The following is a 20,570-nucleotide window of genomic DNA, read 5'->3' on the forward strand; positions in this document are numbered from 1 at the left end:
TCCCCCATATACTGTACATGTACTAAGCGTATACATAGCCACATGGCGTTTATCTGGGTGACAGAACAATAGAAGGTGAAGTAACATGAGGGCCGGGAGGAGACCTGTAATGCAGCTTACACTGTGCAGGAAAAACACAAATCCAAATATAATCATAGAGTGAGGCCTCAGAGAGGCTGACAGAGCATCCAGGAGCTGACACGGGCTGCTGCTCTAATACGCTGGTTCCTATATCATCATAGTCTTTTGTGTCACATTACACAGCAGCCAGCTCACATCCTGGTAATATAGTAAATGAGGCTGAAGAATGCAGCAGCCGGTCTCTGTCTGAGTACTGTACTGCCCGCTCGCCGCTCCGGGGAAATGCGCCCAACAGGGAATTCTCCACTCACCCACTCTGTAATCAGCGCTCGTATCCTACGTCTCTCAGGAAACTAACCAGCTCTTTTGGATTCTAGTATCATGTAATACAGACAGTCCCGGTGTCCTCTCACTCTCAGGACACATGTAATACAGACAGTTCCGGTGTCCCCACACTCTCAGGACACATGTAATACAGACAGTCCCGATGTCCCCTCTCTCTCAGGATACATGTAATACAGACAGTACCGATGTCCCCTCACTCTCAGGACACATGTAATACAGACAGTCCCGGTGTCCCCTCACTCTCAGGACACATGTAATACAGGCAGTCCCGATGTCCCCTCACTCTCAGGACACATGTAATACAGACAGTCCCGGTGTCCCCTCACTCTCAGGACACATGTAATACAGACAGTCCCAGTGTCCCCTCTCTTTCAGGGCACATGTAATACAGACAGTCCCGGTGTCCCCTCACTCTCAGGACACATGTAATACAGACAGTCCCGGTGTCCCCTCACTCTCAGGACACATGTAATACAGACAGACCCGGTGTCCCCTCACTCTCAGGACACATGTAATACAGACAGTCCCGGTGTCCCCTCACTCTCAGGACACATGTAATACAGACAGACCCGGTGTCCCCTCACTCTCAGGACACATGTAATACAGACAGTCCCGATGTCCCCTCACTCTCAGGACACATGTAATACAGATAGTCCCGATGTCCCCTCACTCTCAGGACACATGTAATACAGACAGTCCCGATGTCCCCTCACTCTTAGGACACATGTATTACAGACAGTCCCGATGTCCCCTCACTCTCAGGACACATGTAATACAGACAGTCCCGGTGTACCCTCACTCTAAGGACACATGTAATACAGACAGTCCCGGTGTCCCCTCACTCTCAGGACACGTGTATTACAGACAGTCCCGGTGTCCCCTCACTCTCAGGACACATGTAATACAGACAGTCCCAGTGTCCCCTCACTCTCAGGACACATGTAATACAGACAGTCCCAGTGTCCCCTCACTCTCAGGACACATGAAATACAGACTGTCCCAGTGTCCCCTCACTCTCAGGACACATGTAATACAGACTGTCCCAGTGTCCCATCACTCTCAGGACACATGTAATACAGACAGTCCCAGTGTCCCCTCACTCTCAGGACACGTGTATTACAGACAGTCCCGGTGTCCCCTCACTCTCAGGACACATGTAATACAGACAGTCCCAGTGTCCCATCACTCTCAGGACACATGTAATACAGACAGTCCCGGTGTCCCCTCACTCTCAGGACACGTGTATTACAGACAGTCCCGGTGTCCCCTCACTCTCAGGACACATGTAATACAGACAGTCCCAGTGTCCCCTCACTCTCAGGACACATGTAATACAGACAGTCCCAGTGTCCCCTCACTCTCAGGACACATGTAATACAGACTGTCCCAGTGTCCCCTCACTCTCAGGACACATGTAATACAGACTGTCCCAGTGTCCCATCACTCTCAGGACACATGTAATACAGACAGTCCCAGTGTCCCCTCACTCTCAGGACACGTGTATTACAGACAGTCCCGGTGTCCCCTCACTCTCAGTACACATGTAATACAGACAGTCCCGGTGTCCCCTCACTCTCAGTACACATGTAATACAGACAGTCCCGGTGTCCCCTCACTCTCAGGACATATGTAATACAGACAGTCCCGGTGTCCTCTCACTCTCAGGACACATGTAATACAGACAGTCCCGGTGTCCCCTCACTCTCAGGACATATGTAATACAGACAGTCCCAGTGTCTTCTCACTCTCAGGACACATGTAATACAGACAGTCCCGGTGTCCCATCACTCTCAGGACACATGTAATACAGACAGTCCCGGTGTCCCCTCACTCTCAGGACACATGTAATACAGACAGTCCCAGTGTCCCCTCACTCTCAGGACACATGTAATACAGACAGATCCGGTGTCCCATCACTCTCAGGACACATGTAATACAGACAGTCCTGGTGTGCCCTCACTCTCAGGACACATGTAATACAGACAGTCCTGGTGTCCCCTCACTCTCAGGACACATGTAATACAGACAGTCCCGGTGTACCCTCACTCTCAGGACACATGTAATACAGACAGTCCCCTCACTCTCAGGACACATGTAATACAGACAGTCCCGGTGTCCTCTCACTCTCAGGACACATGTAATACAGACAGTCCCGGTGTCTTATCTCACTCTCAGCATACGTGTAATACAGACAGTCCCAGTGTCCCCTCACTCTCAGGACACATGTAATACAGAAAGTCCCCTCACTCTCAGGACACATGTAATACAGACAGTCCCGGTGTCCCCACACTCTCAGGACACATGCAATACAGACAGTCCCGGTGTCCCCTCACTCTCAGGGCACATGTAATACAGACAGTCCCGGCGTCCTCTCACTCTCAGGACACATGTAATACAGACAGTCCCGGTGTCCTCTCACTCTCAGGACACATGTGATACAGACAGTCCCCCGGTGTCCCCACACTCTCAGGACACATGTAATACAGACAGTCCCGGTGTCCCCTCACTCTCAGGGCACATGTAATACAGACAGTCCCGGCGTCCCCACACTCTCAGGACACATGTAATACAGACAGTCCTGGTGTCCCCTCACTCTCAGGACACAGGTAATACAGACAGTCCCGGTGTCCCCTCTCTCTCAGGACACATGTAATACAGACAGTCCCAGTGTCCCCTCACTCTCAAGACACATGTAATACAGACAGTCCCGGGGTCCCCTCACTCTCAGCATACGTGTAATACAGACAGTCCCGGTGTCCCCTCACTCTTAGGACACATGTAATACAGACAGTCCCCTCACTCTCATGACACATGTAATACAGACAGTCCTGGTGTGCCCTCACTCTCAGGACACATGTAATACAGACAGTCCTGGTGTCCCCTCACTCTCAGGACACATGTAATACAGACAGTCCCGGTGTACCCTCACTCTCAGGACACATGTAATACAGACAGTCCCCTCACTCTCAGGACACATGTAATACAGACAGTCCCGGTGTCCTCTCACTCTCAGGACACATGTAATACAGACAGTCCCGGTGTCTTATCTCACTCTCAGCATACGTGTAATACAGACAGTCCCGGTGTCCCCTCACTCTCAGGACACATGTAATACAGAAAGTCCCCTCACTCTCAGGACACATGTAATACAGACAGTCCCGGTGTCCCCACACTCTCAGGACACATGCAATACAGACAGTCCCGGTGTCCCCTCACTCTCAGGGCACATGTAATACAGACAGTCCCGGCGTCCTCTCACTCTCAGGACACATGTAATACAGACAGTCCCGGTGTCCTCTCACTCTCAGGACACATGTGATACAGACAGTCCCCCGGTGTCCCCACACTCTCAGGACACATGTAATACAGACAGTCCCGGCGTCCCCACACTCTCAGGACACATGTAATACAGACAGTCCTGGTGTCCCCTCACTCTCAGGACACAGGTAATACAGACAGTCCCGGTGTCCCCTCTCTCTCAGGACACATGTAATACAGACAGTCCCAGTGTCACCTCACTCTCAAGACACATGTAATACAGACAGTCCCGGGGTCCCCTCACTCTCAGCATACGTGTAATACAGACAGTCCCGGTGTACCCTCACTCTTAGGACACATGTAATACAGACAGTCCCCTCACTCTCAGGACACATGTAATACAGACAGTCATGGTGTCCCCTCACTCTCAGGACACATGTAATACAGACAGTCCTGGTGTCCCATCACTCTCAGGACACATGTAATACAGACAGTCCCGGTGTCCTCTCACTCTCAGGACACATGTAATACAGACAGTCCCGGTGTCCTCTCACTCTCAGTACACATGTAATACAGACAGTCCCGGTGTCCTCTCACTCTCAGGACACATGTAATACAGACAGTCCCGGTGTCCTCTCACTCTCAGGACACATGTAATACAGACAGTCCCGGTGTCCTCTCACTCTCAGGACACATGTAATACAGACAGTCCCGGTGTCCTCTCACCCTCAGTACACATGTAATACAGACAGTCCCTATGTCCCCTCACTCTCAGGACAGATGTAATACAGACAGTCCTGGTGTCCTCTCAGTCTCAGGACACATGTAATACAGACAGTCCCGGTGTTCCTTCAGTCTCAGGACACATGTAATACAGACAGTCCTGGTGTCCCCTCACTCTCAGGACACATGTAATACAGACAGTCCCGGTGTCCCCTCATTCTCAGGACACATGCAATACAGACAGTCCCGGTATCCCCTCACTCTCAGGACACATGTGATACAGACAGTCCCCCGGTGTCCCCTCACTCTCAGGACACGTGTAATACAGACAGTCCCTGTGTCCCCCTCACTCTCAGGACACATGTAATACAGACAGTCCCGGTGTCCCCTCACTCTCAGCATACGTGTAATACAGACAGTCCCGGTGTTCCCTCACTCTGAGGACACATGTAATACAGACAGTCCCGGTGTCCCCTCTCTCTCAGGACACATGTAATACAGACAGTCCCGGTGTCCCCTCTCTCTCAGGACACATGTAATACAGACAGTCCCGGTGTCCCCTCACTCTCAGGACACATGTAATACAGACAGTCCCGGTATCCCCTCACTCTCAGGACACATGTAATACAGACAGTCCCGGTGTCCCCTCACTCTCAGGACACATGCAATACAGACAGTCCCATTGTCCCCTCACTCTCAGGACACATGTAATACAGACAGTCCCGTGTCCCCTCACTCTCAGGACACATGCAATACAGACAGTCCCATTGTCCCCTCACTCTCAGGACACATGTAATACAGACAGCCCCAGTGTCCCCTCACTCTCAGGACACATGTAATACAGACAGTCCCGGTGTCCCCTCACTCTCAGGACACATGTAATACAGACAGTCCTGGTGTCCCCTCACTCTCAGGACACGTGTAATACAGACAGTCCCTGTGTCCCCCTCACTCTCAGGACACATGTAATACAGACAGTCCCGGTGTCCCCTCACTCTCAGCATACGTGTAATACAGACAGTCCCGGTGTTCCCTCACTCTGAGGACACATGTAATACAGACAGTCCCGGTGTCCCCTCTCTCTCAGGACACATGCAATACAGACAGTCCCGGTGTCCCCTCATTCTCAGGACACATGCAATACAGACAGTCCCGGTATCCCCTCACTCTCAGGACACATGTGATACAGACAGTCCCCCGGTGTCCCCTCACTCTCAGGACACATGTAATACAGACAGTCCCAGTGTCCCTCACTCTCAGGACACATGTAATACATACAGTCCCGGTGTCCCCTCACTCTCAGGACACATGTAATACAGACAGTCCCATTGTCCCCTCACTCTCAGGACACATGTAATACAGACAGTCCCGTGTCCTCTCACTCTCAGGACACATGCAATACAGACAGTCCCATTGTCCCCTCACTCTCAGGACACATGTAATACAGACAGCCCCAGTGTCCCCTCACTCTCAGGACACATGTAATACAGACAGTCCCGGTGTCCCCTCACTCTCAGGACACATGTAATACAGACAGTCCTGGTGTCCCCTCACTCTCAGGACACGTGTAATACAGACAGTCCCTGTGTCCCCCTCACTCTCAGGACACATGTAATACAGACAGTCCCGGTGTCCCCTCACTCTCAGCATATGTGTAATACAGACAGTCCCGGTGTTCCCTCACTCTGAGGACACATGTAATACAGACAGTCCCGCTGTCCCCTCTCTCTCAGGACACATGTAATACAGACAGTCCCGGTGTCCCCTCTCTCTCAGGACACATGTAATACAGACAGTCCCGGTGTCCCCTCACTCTCAGGACACATGTAATACAGACAGTCCCGGTATCCCCTCACTCTCAGGACACATGTAATACAGACAGTCCCGGTGTCCCCTCACTCTCAGGACACATGCAATACAGACAGTCCCATTGTCCCCTCACTCTCAGGACACATGTAATACAGACAGTCCCGTGTCCCCTCACTCTCAGGACACATGCAATACAGACAGTCCCATTGTCCCCTCACTCTCAGGACACATGTAATACAGACTGTCCCAGTGTCCCATCACTCTCAGGACACATGTAATACAGACAGTCCCAGTGTCCCCTCACTCTCAGGACACGTGTATTACAGACAGTCCCGGTGTCCCCTCACTCTCAGGACACATGTAATACAGACAGTCCCAGTGTCCCATCACTCTCAGGACACATGTAATACAGACAGTCCCGGTGTCCCCTCACTCTCAGGACTCGTGTATTACAGACAGTCCCGGTGTCCCCTCACTCTCAGGACACATGTAATACAGACAGTCCCAGTGTCCCCTCACTCTCAGGACACATGTAATACAGACAGTCCCAGTGTCCCCTCACTCTCAGGACACATGTAATACAGACTGTCCCAGTGTCCCCTCACTCTCAGGACACATGTAATACAGACTGTCCCAGTGTCCCATCACTCTCAGGACACATGTAATACAGACAGTCCCAGTGTCCCCTCACTCTCAGGACACGTGTATTACAGACAGTCCCGGTGTACCCTCACTCTCAGTACACATGTAATACAGACAGTCCCGGTGTCCCCTCACTCTCAGTACACATGTAATACAGACAGTCCCGGTGTCCCCTCACTCTCAGGACATATGTAATACAGACAGTCCCGGTGTCCTCTCACTCTCAGGACACATGTAATACAGACAGTCCCAGTGTCCCCTCACTCTCAGGACACATGTAATACAGACAGTCCCGGTGTCCCATCACTCTCAGGACACATGTAATACAGACAGTCCCGGTGTCCCCTCACTCTCAGGACACATGTAATACAGACAGTCCCAGTGTCCCCTCACTCTCAGGACACATGTAATACAGACAGTTCCGGTGTCCCATCACTCTCAGGACACATGTAATACAGACAGTCCTGGTGTGCCCTCACTCTCAGGACACATGTAATACAGACAGTCCTGGTGTCCCCTCACTCTCAGGACACATGTAATACAGACAGTCCCGGTGTACCCTCACTCTCAGGACACATGTAATACAGACAGTCCCCTCACTCTCAGGACACATGTAATACAGACAGTCCCGGTGTCCTCTCACTCTCAGGACACATGTAATACAGACAGTCCCGGTGTCTTATCTCACTCTCAGCATACGTGTAATACAGACAGTCCCAGTGTCCTCTCACTCTCAGGACACATGTAATACAGAAAGTCCCCTCACTCTCAGGACACATGTAATACAGACAGTCCCGGTGTCCCCACACTCTCAGGACACATGCAATACAGACAGTCCCGGTGTCCCCTCACTCTCAGGGCACATGTAATACAGACAGTCCCGGCATCCTCTCACTCTCAGGACACATGTAATACAGACAGTCCCGGTGTCCTCTCACTCTCAGGACACATGTGATACAGACAGTCCCCCGGTGTCCCCACACTCTCAGGACACATGTAATACAGACAGTCCCGGTGTCCCCTCACTCTCAGGGCACATGTAATACAGACAGTCCCGGCGTCCCCACACTCTCAGGACACATGTAATACAGACAGTCCTGGTGTCCCCTCACTCTCAGGACACAGGTAATACAGACAGTCCCGGTGTCCCCTCTCTCTCAGGACACATGTAATACAGACAGTCCCAGTGTCCCCTCACTCTCAAGACACATGTAATACAGACAGTCCCGGGGTCCCCTCACTCTCAGCATACGTGTAATACAGACAGTCCCGGTGTACCCTCACTCTCAGGACACATGTAATACAGACAGCCCCCTCACTCTCATGACACATGTAATACAGACAGTCCTGGTGTGCCCTCACTCTCAGGACACATGTAATACAGACAGTCCTGGTGTCCCCTCACTCTCAGGACACATGTAATACAGACAGTCCCGGTGTACCCTCACTCTCAGGACACATGTAATACAGACAGTCCCCTCACTCTCAGGACACATGTAATACAGACAGTCCCGGTGTCCTCTCACTCTCAGGACACATGTAATACAGACAGTCCCGGTGTCTTATCTCACTCTCAGCATACGTGTAATACAGACAGTCCCGGTGTCCCCTCACTCTCAGGACACATGTAATACAGAAAGTCCCCTCACTCTCAGGACACATGTAATACAGACAGTCCCGGTGTCCCCACACTCTCAGGACACATGCAATACAGACAGTCCCGGTGTCCCCTCACTCTCAGGGCACATGTAATACAGACAGTCCCGGCGTCCTCTCACTCTCAGGACACATGTAATACAGACAGTCCCGGTGTCCTCTCACTCTCAGGACACATGTGATACAGACAGTCCCCCTGTGTCCCCACACTCTCAGGACACATGTAATACAGACAGTCCCGGCGTCCCCACACTCTCAGGACACATGTAATACAGACAGTCCTGGTGTCCCCTCACTCTCAGGACACAGGTAATACAGACAGTCCCGGTGTCCCCTCTCTCTCAGGACACATGTAATACAGACAGTCTCAGTGTCCCCTCACTCTCAAGACACATGTAATACAGACAGTCCCGGGGTCCCCTCACTCTCAGCATACGTGTAATACAGACAGTCCCGGTGTACCCTCACTCTTAGGACACATGTAATACAGACAGTCTCAGTGTCCCCTCACTCTCAGGACACATGTAATACAGACAGTCATGGTGTCCCCTCACTCTCAGGACACATGTAATACAGACAGTCCTGGTGTCCCATCACTCTCAGGACACATGTAATACAGACAGTCCCGGTGTCCTCTCACTCTCAGGACACATGTAATACAGACAGTCCCGGTGTCCTCTCACTCTCAGTACACATGTAATACAGACAGTCCCGGTGTCCTCTCACTCTCAGGACACATGTAATACAGACAGTCCCGGTGTCCTCTCACTCTCAGGACACATGTAATACAGACAGTCCCGGTGTCCTCTCACTCTCAGGACACATGTAATACAGACATTGCCGGTGTCCTCTCACCCTCAGTACACATGTAATACAGACAGTCCCTATGTCCCCTCACTCTCAGGACAGATGTAATACAGACAGTCCTGGTGTCCTCTCAGTCTCAGGACACATGTAATACAGACAGTCCCGGTGTTCCTTCAGTCTCAGGACACATGTAATACAGACAGTCCTGGTGACCCCTCACTCTCAGGACACATGTAATACAGACAGTCCCGGTGTCCCCTCATTCTCAGGACACATGTAATACAGACATTGCCGGTGTCCTCTCACCCTCAGTACACATGTAATACAGACAGTCCCTATGTCCCCTCACTCTCAGGACAGATGTAATACAGACAGTCCTGGTGTCCTCTCAGTCTCAGGACACATGTAATACAGACAGTCCCGGTGTTCCTTCAGTCTCAGGACACATGTAATACAGACAGTCCTGGTGTCCCCTCACTCTCAGGACACATGTAATACAGACAGTCCCGGTGTCCCCTCATTCTCAGGACACATGTAATACAGACAGTCCTGGTGTCCCCTCACTCTCAGGACACATGTAATACAGACAGTCCCGGTGTCCCCTCATTCTCAGGACACATGCAATACAGACAGTCCCGGTATCCCCTCACTCTCAGGACACATGTGATACAGACAGTCCCCCGGTGTCCCCTCACTCTCAGGACACGTGTAATACAGACAGTCCCTGTGTCCCCCTCACTCTCAGGACACATGTAATACAGACAGTCCCGGTGTCCCCTCACTCTCAGCATACGTGTAATACAGACAGTCCCGGTGTTCCCTCACTCTGAGGACACATGTAATACAGACAGTCCCGGTGTCCCCTCTCTCTCAGGACACATGTAATACAGACAGTCCCGGTGTCCCCTCTCTCTCAGGACACATGTAATACAGACAGTCCCGGTGTCCCCTCACTCTCAGGACACATGTAATACAGACAGTCCCGGTATCCCCTCACTCTCAGGACACATGTAATACAGACAGTCCCGGTGTCCCCTCACTCTCAGGACACATGCAATACAGACAGTCCCATTGTCCCCTCACTCTCAGGACACATGTAATACAGACAGTCCCGTGTCCCCTCACTCTCAGGACACATGCAATACAGACAGTCCCATTGTCCCCTCACTCTCAGGACACATGTAATACAGACAGCCCCAGTGTCCCCTCACTCTCAGGACACATGTAATACAGACAGTCCCGGTGTCCCCTCACTCTCAGGACACATGTAATACAGACAGTCCTGGTGTCCCCTCACTCTCAGGACACGTGTAATACAGACAGTCCCTGTGTCCCCCTCACTCTCAGGACACATGTAATACAGACAGTCCCGGTGTCCCCTCACTCTCAGCATACGTGTAATACAGACAGTCCCGGTGTTCCCTCACTCTGAGGACACATGTAATACAGACAGTCCCGGTGTCCCTTCTCTCTCAGGACACATGTAATACAGACAGTCCCGGTGTCCCCTCATTCTCAGGACACATGCAATACAGACAGTCCCGGTATCCCCTCACTCTCAGGACACATGTGATACAGACAGTCCCCCGGTGTCCCCTCACTCTCAGGACACATGTAATACAGACAGTCCCAGTGTCCCTCACTCTCAGGACACATGTAATACATACAGTCCCGGTGTCCCCTCACTCTCAGGACACATGCAATACAGACAGTCCCATTGTCCCCTCACTCTCAGGACACATGTAATACAGACAGTCCCGTGTCCTCTCACTCTCAGGACACATGCAATACAGACAGTCCCATTGTCCCCTCACTCTCAGGACACATGTAATACAGACAGCCCCAGTGTCCCCTCACTCTCAGGACACATGTAATACAGACAGTCCCGGTGTCCCCTCACTCTCAGGACACATGTAATACAGACAGTCCTGGTGTCCCCTCACTCTCAGGACACGTGTAATACAGACAGTCCCTGTGTCCCCCTCACTCTCAGGACACATGTAATACAGACAGTCCCGGTGTCCCCTCACTCTCAGCATACGTGTAATACAGACAGTCCCGGTGTTCCCTCACTCTGAGGACACATGTAATACAGACAGTCCCGGTGTCCCCTCTCTCTCAGGACACATGTAATACAGACAGTCCCGGTGTCCCCTCTCTCTCAGGACACATGTAATACAGACAGTCCCAGTGTCCCCTCACTCTCAGGACACATGTAATACAGACAGTCCCGGTATCCCCTCACTCTCAGGACACATGTAATACAGACAGTCCCGGTGTCCCCTCACTCTCAGGACACATGCAATACAGTCAGTCCCATTGTCCCCTCACTCTCAGGACACATGTAATACAGACAGTCCCGTGTCCCCTCACTCTCAGGACACATGCAATACAGACAGTCCCATTGTCCCCTCACTCTCAGGACACATGTAATACAGACAGCCCCAGTGTCCCCTCACTCTCAGGACACATGTAATACAGACAGTCCCGGTGTCCCCTCACTCTCAGGACACATGTAATACAGACAGTCCTGGTGTCCCCTCACTCTCAGGACACGTGTAATACAGACAGTCCCTGTGTCCCCCTCACTCTCAGGACACATGTAATACAGACAGTCCCGGTGTCCCCTCACTCTCAGCATACGTGTAATACAGACAGTCCCGGTGTTCCCTCACTCTGAGGACACATGTAATACAGACAGTCCCGTTGTCCCCTCTCTCTCAGGACACATGTAATACAGACAGTCCCGGTATCCCCTCTCTCTCAGGACACATGTAATACAGACAGTCCCGGTGTCCCCTCACTCTCAGGACACATGTAATACAGACAGTCCCGGTATCCCCTCACTCTCAGGACACATGTAATACAGACAGTCCCGGTGTCCCCTCACTCTCAGGACACATGTAATACAGACAGTCCCATTGTCCTCTCACTTTCATGTTTAAGGATTGAAAAATAACCAAAAATGAAAAGGGCGGTTCTAACATATTTCTAACCTGTTATTAGGATGGACGTAGAAGTTAATTACCCCCATACATATTCCCATCTATTTAAGTACTGGGCGTGGTTTGATGATACAGGAGCTTCACAAGAGCCACCTACCCCAGTAAAACACAGGGCCTGATTCAGACACGCTTGCAAGCGGGTCGATGGCTGGGCAGTGCACATGCCCGGCGTGCGCGAGCGAGAATTCACTCGCTCCAGGGCTCGCAGCAAAACGGGGCGCCTGTCAAATGTTGATCGACAGTTCGCCCCGTTTTGTAGGCGGGGGGGGGGGGGAATTGGCCAAACGGAGGCGTTCCCGAAGGAAAAGGCCCTACTGACATCACAAGTGATCTCAATAGTGAGCTTCCTGCCCTATTAGAGCAGGAAGCTCACTGGGGCTTGCGGGAACGAGACCCTACCACAAGGGTCTCGTCGCAAGCCCGAAGGTTGCGATGGTCGCGAACATCACCTGGCCACTCGCAAAAGCTGTGGGTGGTCACCTTGCATCAGGTAAGCTCTCTCTCAGGGGTCCCCGAGGTGTACCCCAAATTCGGGACTCTGTAGATACATAGGCCTCACACCCGGACGTCACTAGAATTCCCGCACCTGCCGATCACTGTGACCTATTAGCTTATATACACCAATGCTTTCTTTCTCAGCCTCGTCATTACATCATCAGGCAGATAATAGAAATAAATATCTGGTTCTCCAGATTTAATGTAAGGCGAAGCATGAACCGCGCTGGTGTCCGGTCAGCGCTCTGAGCCTCACATGGAGACATGTGACAGGCGGCCGCACTTAGATGAATGGCTCCAGTGTCTGCTCCACAGAGTACCAGAAATAACCGTATCCCAGCTGATATAACCACAGGATTCTGCCATATATTTCCCACCGTTCCCAAGGAGAAAGCACACAGCAGACGCCTGGGGAGAACTTTAACACTTTCAGTCTGTCTGCAGCTCCAGGTGATCAGGTGACTGTCATGCACCAATCACTGAGCACCAATGTGTTACCATATGGTAATTACATAACCTGACTGAGGTCAGGAAGAGACGTCGGCCATGGCCAGGTAAATCTCACACCGTCACCTAAACCTGCGCAGTTACTGCAGCTGCCGGGCTTTGTAATTAATACCGCGTTACACAGGGCGGATAGATCATCCACACGTTGTGCACCGATCATCGCAGAGAGCCAGTCACGGTAATGGCCGATGCTCCGCTACAATACAACAGGCCTTCCCGCAAACCCTCCTCTGGTGAAGCGCCGTAGTTCCAGGGCTCTGGGTTACTCTGTTTTACACCTACAGTCTAAGAATAACCTTAACATTTTATTTTGCAGTAATTGTAACTGAATGGTTATTTATTTCAACCTGGGTATCATCACATTATCTATTGTGTATGGACAGAGGATAATTTCATCGTTAGGCGACTCCGATGTTACACTGATTCCTTGCAGTGACAGCATTAAACATGACCATAGGAGGCAGGATAACACCACAATGGGAGGACGGCGTTAGACCTGCACACTGATTCTTTGCAGTAACAGCATTAAACATGACCATAGGAGGCAGGATAACAGCACAATAGGAGTACGGCGTTAGACCTGCACACTGATTCTTTGCAGTAACAGCAGTAAACATGACCATAGGAGGCAGGATAACACCACAATGGGAGGACGGCGTTAGACCTGCACACTGATTCTTTGCAGTAACAGCAGTAAACATGACCATAGGAGGCAGGATAACAGCACAATAGGAGTACGGCGTTAGACCTGCACACTGATTCTTTGCAGTAACAGCATTAAACATGACCATAGGAGGCAGGATAACAGCACAATAGGAGTACGGCGTTAGACCTGCACACTGATTCTTTGCAGTAACAGCAGTAAACATGACCATAGGAGGCAGGATAACAGCACAATAGGAGTACGGCGTTAGACCTGCACACTGATTCTTTGCAGTAACAGCATTAAACATGACCATAGGAGGCAGGATAACAGCACAATAGGAGTACGGCGTTAGACCTGCACACTGATTCTTTGCAGTAACAGCAGTAAACATGACCATAGGAGGCAGGATAACAGCACAATAGGAGTACGGCGTTAGACCTGCACACTGATTCTTTGCAGTAACAGCATTAAACATGACCATAGGAGGCAGGATAACAGCACAATAGGAGTACGGAATTAGACCTGCACACTGATTCTTTGCAGTAATAGCAGTAAACATGAAGATAGGAGCCAGGATAACAGCACAATGGGAGTACGGCGTTAGACCTGCACACTGATTCTTTGCAGTAACAGCAGTAAACATGACCATAGGAGGCATGATAACAGCACAATGGGAGTACGGCGTTAGACCTGGACACTGATTCTTTGCAGTAACAGCAGTAAACATTAAGATAGGAGGCAGGATAACAGCACAATGGGAGTACGGCGTTAGACCTGGACACTGATTCTTTGCAGTAACAGCAGTATACACGATCATAAGAGGCAGGATAACAGCACAATGGGAGTACGGAATTAGACCTGCACACTGATTCTTTGCAGTAACAGCAGTAAACATTAAGATAGGAGGCAGGATAACAGCACAATGGGAGTACGGCGTTAGACCTGCACAATGGACTGTTTCAACGTCAGAACAACTAGGTCACTACTGTGATTATCTGTTCAATAAAGATGGATTAATAGGAGGGTGATGTCCAATCACAGCGTGTGGCTCTGAACATGACATAACTGAGGTCCCTCATGTACATGGACATTACCTCTATCAGCCGGATGTCCGCTGGGACCCGATCCCCGACTGCCAGACACACCACATCCCCCGGGACCAGCTCTCGGGCCAGTAGGTGCTGTAATTTCCCTTCTCGGATACTGCGCAGAGAGACACAGAGCGTTATCTTACCAGGGGAACATACACACGGAATACACAGTATAATGGTCTGGTCCCCGCTATCTGTCTGACAGACACTTATGGGGGCGATTTAATACTTTGGTCTTCATTTATCAAAGAGTTTTATCACTCACAACACGCTCTGAAAGATGACAAATGGGAGCCGATTGGCTGGAGCGCCATTTACCATAGGCAGCGAGTTTTATCCGGCGTTGTGAGCGATAGAGCTTGTTGATAAACGAGGCCCATTATTGGATATTGGGACAATAAGTGTGAACCAGCCCGAAACAGCCTTCAGTGACGTCAGATCTATAATTGGCCATTGTACAGCTGCTTTCCTGTCACTGCGACACCGAGCCACAACCCTGACAGACTATATTGGGGTGGTGGGAAGGTTACACCTCACCTGGGGGCATTAATGCAGGTAACAGGATCGTTACAGAGCTTAGTTACAGGGTGTGACCGGCTAACGTACAATAAGCATCAGATCACCACATTGCAGGGGATCAGGACTAGACAAAGAGAACCCGTGCATTCAGTCACCTGCATAACGTTCCTCTGTGTGTGTATATATATATATATATATATATATATATATATATATATATATATATATACACACACATTATCCAAAGCACCTGTATCATGTTATGTAATGAATACTGGAAGCTTTCAACTATAAATAGCATTAAAGCAAAGTTATTACCCCAGCAGCATCATCTGGAAAGGTGGGGGATAAGGTGGGGGATAAGGGGGGGGAGAAGGGGGGGGGAGAAGGGGGGGGGAGAAGGGGGGGAGGGTGGCTGAGGGGGCTCAGTACTAGCAGCGGGGTCAGAGGGGCTCAGTACTAGCAGCGGGGTCAGAGGGGCTCAGTACTAGCAGCGGGGTCAGAGGGGCTCAGTACTAGGGGTCAGAGGGGCTTAGTACTAGCTGTGGGGTAAGAGGGGGCTCAGTACTAGCTGTGGGGTCAGAGGGGGCTCAGTACTAGCTGTGGGGTCAGAGGGGGCTCAGTACTAGCAGCGGGGTCAGAGGGGCTCAGTACTAGCAGTGGGGTCAGAGGGGCTCAGTATTAGGGGTCAGAGGGGCTCAGTACTAGCGGTGGGGTCAGAGGGGGCTCAGTACTAGCTGTGGGGTCAGAGGGGGCTCAGTACTAGCTGCGGGGTCAGAGGGGGCTCAGTACTAGCAGTGGGGTCAGAGGGGCTCAGTACTAGCAGCGGGGTCAGAGGGGCTTAGTACTAGCAGTGGGGTCAGAGGGGCTCAGTACTAGCAGCGGGGTCAGAGGGGGCTCAGTACTAGCAGCGGGGTCAGAGGGGGCTCAGTACTAGCAGCGGGGTCAGAGGGGCTCAGTACTAGCAGCGGGGTCAGAGGGGCTCAGTACTAGCAGCGGGGTCAGAGGGGCTCAGTACTAGCATCGGGGTCAGATGGGCTCAGTACTAGCAGCGGGGTCAGAGGGGCTCAGTACTAGCAGCGGGGTCAGAGGGGCTCAGTACTAGGGGTCAGAGGGGCTCAGTACTAGCAGCGGGGTCAGAGGGGCTCAGTACTAGCAGCGGGGTCAGACGGGCTCAGTACTAGGGGTCAGAGGGGCTCAGAACTAGCAGCGGGGTCAGAGGGGCTCAGTACTAGCAGCGGGGTCAGAGGGGCTCAGTACTAGCAGCGGGGTCAGAGGGGCTCAGTACTAGCATCGGGGTCAGATGGGCTCAGTACTAGCAGCGGGGTCAGAGGGGCTCAGTACTAGCAGCGGGGTCAGAGGGGCTCAGTACTAGGGGTCAGAGGGGCTCAGTACTAGCAGCGGGGTCAGAGGGGCTCAGTACTAGCAGCGGGGTCAGACGGGCTCAGTACTAGGGGTCAGAGGGGCTCAGAACTAGCAGCGGGGTCAGAGGGGCTCAGTACTAGCAGCGGGGTCAGAGGGGCTCAGTACTAGCAGCGGGGTCAGAGGGGCTCAGTACTAGCATCGGGGTCAGATGGGCTCAGTACTAGCAGCGGGGTCAGAGGGGCTCAGTACTAGCAGCGGGGTCAGAGGGGCTCAGTACTAGGGGTCAGAGGGGCTCAGTACTAGCAGCGGGGTCAGAGGGGCTCAGTACTAGCAGCGGGGTCAGACGGGCTCAGTACTAGGGGTCAGAGGGGCTCAGAACTAGCAGCGGGGTCAGAGGGGCTCAGTACTAGCAGCGGGGTCAGAGGGGCTCAGTACTAGCAGCGGGGTCAGAGGGGCTCAGTACTAGCATCGGGGTCAGATGGGCTCAGTACTAGCAGCGGGGTCAGAGGGGCTCAGTACTAGGGGTCAGAGGGGCTCAGTACTAGGGGTCAGAGGGGCTCAGTACTAGCAGCGGGGTCAGAGGGGCTCAGTACTAGCAGCGGGGTCAGACGGGCTCAGTACTAGGGGTCAGAGGGGCTCAGAACTAGCAGCGGGGTCAGAGGGGCTCAGTACTAGCAGCGGGGTCAGAGGGGCTCAGTACTAGCAGCGGGGTCAGAGGGGCTCAGTACTAGGGGTCAGAGGGGCTCAGTACTAGCAGCGGGGTCAGAGGGGCTCAGTACTAGCTGTGGGGTCACCAAGAGCAAGGAAATAAATCTTCTATATGACAATTACGGGCGCTCGGGGCTGTTCCTGGTTACTGCCAACATGCAGGATGAAGTTTGGTCACGTGACTGTGCCGAGGACTCCGTGTACCCGTGTACTACTCACCAGTTACATTCTGGGGGAACCAGTTTGTTCAACTCCTCAAGAGACTTTTCTGAGCGATATTCCTAACAAAGAAATATAGGGACGCTTAGGAAACGGCCTCCGCTACAAGATTATTAAAATAACTTAGCAAAACTATGCACAAGTAGTAAAGGACCCAGCACTAAACCAACAGTACTATCAGCTGCGGCATAAACTATATATATATATAATATTAGCTGAGTGAATTTATACACACACAGAGCATCCGGAAAGTATTCACAGCGCTTCACTTTTTCCACATTTTGTTATGTTACAGCCTTATTCCAAAAAGGAATAAATTCATTTTTGTCCTTAAAATTCTACACACAATACCCCATAATGACAACGTGTAAAAAGGTTTTTGAGATTTTTGAAAATGTAATAAATAACAAAACTAAGAGAAATCACATGTACATAAGTAGTCACAGCCTTTGCTCAATACTATATTGATGCACCTTTGGCAGCAATTACAGCCTCAAGTATTTTTGAATATGATGCCACAAGCTTGGCACACCTATCTTTGGGCAGTTTCGCCCATTCCTCTTTGCAGCACCTCTCAAGCTCCATCAGGTTGGATGGGAAGCGTCGGTGCACAGACATTATCAGATCTCTCCAGAGATGTTCAATCGGATTCAAGTCTGGGCTCTGGCTGGGCCACTCATGGACATTCACAGAGTTGTCCTGAAGCCACTCCTGTGATATCTTGGCTGTGTGCTTAGGGTCGTTGTCCTGCTGAAAGATGAACCGTCGCCCCAGTCTGAGGTCAGGAGCGCTCTGGAGCAGGTTTTCATCCACGATGTCTCTGTACATTGCTGCATTCATCTTTCTCTCTATCCTGACTAGTCTCCCAGTTCCTGCTGCTGAAAAACATCCCCACAGCATGATGCTGCCACCACCATGCTTCACTGTAGGGATGGTATTGGCCTGGTGATGAGCGGTGCCTGGTTTCCTCCAAACATAACGCCTGGCATTCACGCCAAAGAGTTCAATCTTTGTCTCATCAGACCAGATAATTTTGTTTCTCATGGTCTGAGAGTCCTTCAGGTGCATTTTGGCAAACTCCAGGCGGGCTGCCATGTGCTTTTTACTAAGGAGTGGTTTCCGTCTGGCCACTCTACCATACAGGCCTGATTGGTGGATTGCTGCAGAGATGGTTGTCCTTCTGGAAGGTCCTCCTCTCTCCACAGAGGAATGCTGTAGCTCTGACAGAGTGACCATTGGGTTCTTGGTCACCTCCGAGACTAGGGCCCTTCTCCCCCGATCGCACAATTTAGGCGGCCGGCCAACTCTAGGAAGAGTCCTGATGGTTCTGAACTTCTTCCATTTACGGATGATGGGGGCCACTGTGCTCATTGGGACCTTCAAAGCAGTAGATATTTTTCTGTACCCTTCCCCAGATTTGTACCTCGAGACAATCCTGTCTCGGAGGTCAACAGACAATTCCTTGGACTTCATGCTTGGTTTGTGCTCTGACATGCACTGTCACATGTGGGACCTTATATAGACAGGTGTATGCCCTTCCAAATCATGTCCAATCAACTGAATTTACCACAGGTGGACTCCAATTAAGCTGTAGGAACATCTCAAGGATGATCAGTGGAAACAGGATGCACCCGAGTTCCATTTTGAGCTTCATGGCAAAGGCTGCGAATACTTATGTACATGTGATTTCTTAATGTTTTTATTATTATTATTAAATTTGCAAAAATCTAAAAAAATTTTTTTACACGTTGTCATTATGGGGTATTGTGTGTAGAATTTTGAGGACAAAAATGAATTTATTCCATTTAGGAATGAGGCTGTAACATTACAAAATGTGGAAAAAGTGAAGCGCTGAGAGCCCAGGAAGTGTGTGATGGGGGTCTTCCCCTTTCAGCGCTGCCCTGGGGTGTGACATGTACTATAAGTATATGGAGCACAGGCAGAGACACATTACTATCTGACTAATAACATATATAGAGAATACGGAGCATTGAGAGCCCAGGAAGTGTGTGATGGGGGTCTCCCCCTTTCAGCGCTGCCCTGGGGTCTGACATGTACTATAAGTATATGGAGCACAGGTAGAGACACATTACTATCTGACTAATAACATATATAGAGAATACGGAGCATTGAGAGCCCAGGAAGTGTGTGATGGGGGTCTTCCCCTTTCAGCGCTGCCCTGGGGTCTGACATGTACTATAAGTATATGGAGCACAGGTAGAGACACATTACTATCTGACTAATAACATATAACAAGAGATATGGTAAGAACTTACCTTTGTTATCTCTGTTTCTACGAAGTCCATAGGGTCCACAGGGTTGACCTTGGGGTTATAGCTGGAACAGGATCCATGGGCACCACACAGTTAAGCTTTTAGCTCCCAGGATGCACCTGGGTCCTCCTCTATACCCCGCCCCCGAGCCACAGGCACCCCAGTTGGTAAGCAGCCTAGGCCGGAGGAGAATATGGAACAGAGAGAAGGAAGACTGGAACACACAAGAAACCATACTCACAGCAATAGGAGACGGAAAACCGGTGACCAGCCACACAGCCCATTTGAAGCCAGGTGCGTCAGGGCGGGCGCCCTGTGGACCCTATGGACTTCGTAGAAACAGAGATAACAAAGGTAAGTTCTTACCATATCTCTTGTTTTCTACTTCAGGGTCCATAGGGGGTCCACAGGGTTGACCTTG

The 20,570-nt window shown here is 51.1% G+C and overlaps 1 protein-coding gene across 1 annotated transcript in view; it reads right to left on the minus strand.

Moving 5' to 3' along the window:
• Positions 1–20,570, minus strand: part of LOC148442272 (calcium-transporting ATPase type 2C member 2-like) — a 183,279-nt gene that overhangs the window by 67,196 nt on the left and 95,513 nt on the right. Inside the window, 2 exon segments of the mRNA XM_088464101.1 lie at positions 15,069–15,177; positions 17,877–17,938. Coding sequence (XP_088320227.1) covers positions 15,069–15,177; positions 17,877–17,938 — 171 coding nt within the window.

Source organism: Taudactylus pleione, unplaced genomic scaffold, assembly GCF_031769625.1.
Source record: "Taudactylus pleione unplaced genomic scaffold, aTauple2 ptg001576l, whole genome shotgun sequence".
Lineage (NCBI taxonomy): Eukaryota > Metazoa > Chordata > Amphibia > Anura > Myobatrachidae > Taudactylus > Taudactylus pleione.